The sequence below is a fragment of the Austrofundulus limnaeus genome, unplaced genomic scaffold (assembly GCF_001266775.1).
Source record: "Austrofundulus limnaeus strain Quisiro unplaced genomic scaffold, Austrofundulus_limnaeus-1.0 Scaffold2346, whole genome shotgun sequence".
NCBI lineage: Eukaryota > Metazoa > Chordata > Actinopteri > Cyprinodontiformes > Rivulidae > Austrofundulus > Austrofundulus limnaeus.
The window spans coordinates 10,536-12,108 of NW_013954748.1; the positions used below are offsets into that span (position 1 = coordinate 10,536).

At 35.3% G+C, this 1,573-nt stretch overlaps 1 protein-coding gene across 1 annotated transcript; it reads right to left on the bottom strand.

Annotated features, from left to right (window-relative positions):
• Positions 1-1,214: 1,214 nt before the first annotated feature.
• LOC106510837 (ezrin) lies at positions 1,215-1,551 on the bottom strand (the record flags this gene model as incomplete). The annotated part of the gene is given in 1 exon segment (XM_013999563.1): positions 1,215-1,551. A coding segment is annotated over 1 exon segment (337 nt), but the record flags the coding sequence as incomplete, so codon positions are not given.
• Between the last annotated feature and the right edge of the window lie 22 nt (positions 1,552-1,573).

Genomic DNA, 1,573 nt, shown 5'->3' on the forward strand with positions numbered 1-1,573 from the left:
ATGTCAAGCGTCGCTTTTGTGAAATTGTAGGACACTTTGCTCGATCTCAATGTAGTGGGTCATGTTTACCAGATTATACTGATGTTTTGTTTTCATAGCATCATGTGAAGGAGTATCATTGAAAAGAGGACATAGTAGTGTATTTGTAGTTCTGTGAGCATTTATGCATCAAAATACACTTAGAATTTGAAGTATTGAGTATATTTACTATATATTCACCTAATTTCCCTCTGGGATCAATAAAGTATTTTTGAATTGAATTTGAATTGCAATCATTTACTCTGAATTTTGCCAAACTATGGTAATCCTGGGTCGTGATGATTGGGCCCTTGAATATTGTTGCCCAGGGTACAGCGAAGTGTTAATCCGGCCCTGCCCAAAGTAGTTCAAAAAGCCTCAAGCATCCATGTTTAAACAAAGAAATAAATGTTATTTTCTTTTTATTTATGATTAGAAATTCCACATAAATCTGATTTCCTGAAGGTGAGTACACTGCAGTTTTTAGATTTGTGATAATTTGTAATAATGTACTTTTGTGTGTACATACTTTTTATGTCGGAAGATTTTCTTTTGTCAAAACTGTGGTTTTTTAAATTAATACAGAAAATGTGGTTGTGACTCATCAAACAAAACCTACATTATTCATTCGAAGTACAAATGAGTAATGAATTAAAAAAATCAGTGGCTGTGTATGCTTTGATGTTCACATTGTGTGATGTCCTTTTGTTAAAATGCCAGCAGATGTGCAGAAATCTGGATGATCTTTTATCATTTGTCATTTTGACGAGACAGAAAGGTCATGATGCAAACTGATAGTGAGCTTCCTCTGATCTTTATCCCTGTTCAGAGAAAAAGTCATTTCCACTTTATCAAGCATAAACTTTTTTTTCTGCATCTTTATGTTTGTTGCTTTTTGAATAAGGCACAGCTCTGAAGTAGACACACGGTAATCAGGTAATTAATTCAGACTTTGCACATAGTGAAGGGAGTTATGAGCTCATTTATCTTTTCAAATGCATGTGAAGAAAGACACATTTTTGTTCAACAAATGACTTTTTGACCTGGATTTAACTACTCCAACAGAATAGAAAGAGGTAAAATTGGACTGAATAAAAATAATTTGAAGTAAAATTCAGCAGAGGTTCTTAAAGTACTTAAAAGAAACAACTAAATATACCACATAACAGTCTTTGTTCCACTTGTAAAATCCCAACTTATTGCGTTCATGTGCATTTGATTTTCCAGCTCATTTTTAGCTTGCTGGAGTCCGTAAGAAGCCAGATCTAGATCAGATCTAAGGTTTTCACACTGTTCAGCTTCTTTCTCAATTCTCTCTCGGAGACTTGAGTTTTCCTCACGCAATTCTCTGATCTCGTCAGCATCAGCAGTTGCGAGGGTATCATCCCTGTTTTTGTTAGCGTCTCTTTCAGCTTGTAGCTGTTTATGAAGGTTTCGCACGACCACGCTTTCACGCCCCAGACGTACTCTGAGTAAGCATGCAATCCTAGTTAAACGCTCAGGGTTATTTTTTGGCTTTTCTTTTCTCTCAACTTCATTTGCAATCAGTGTTAAC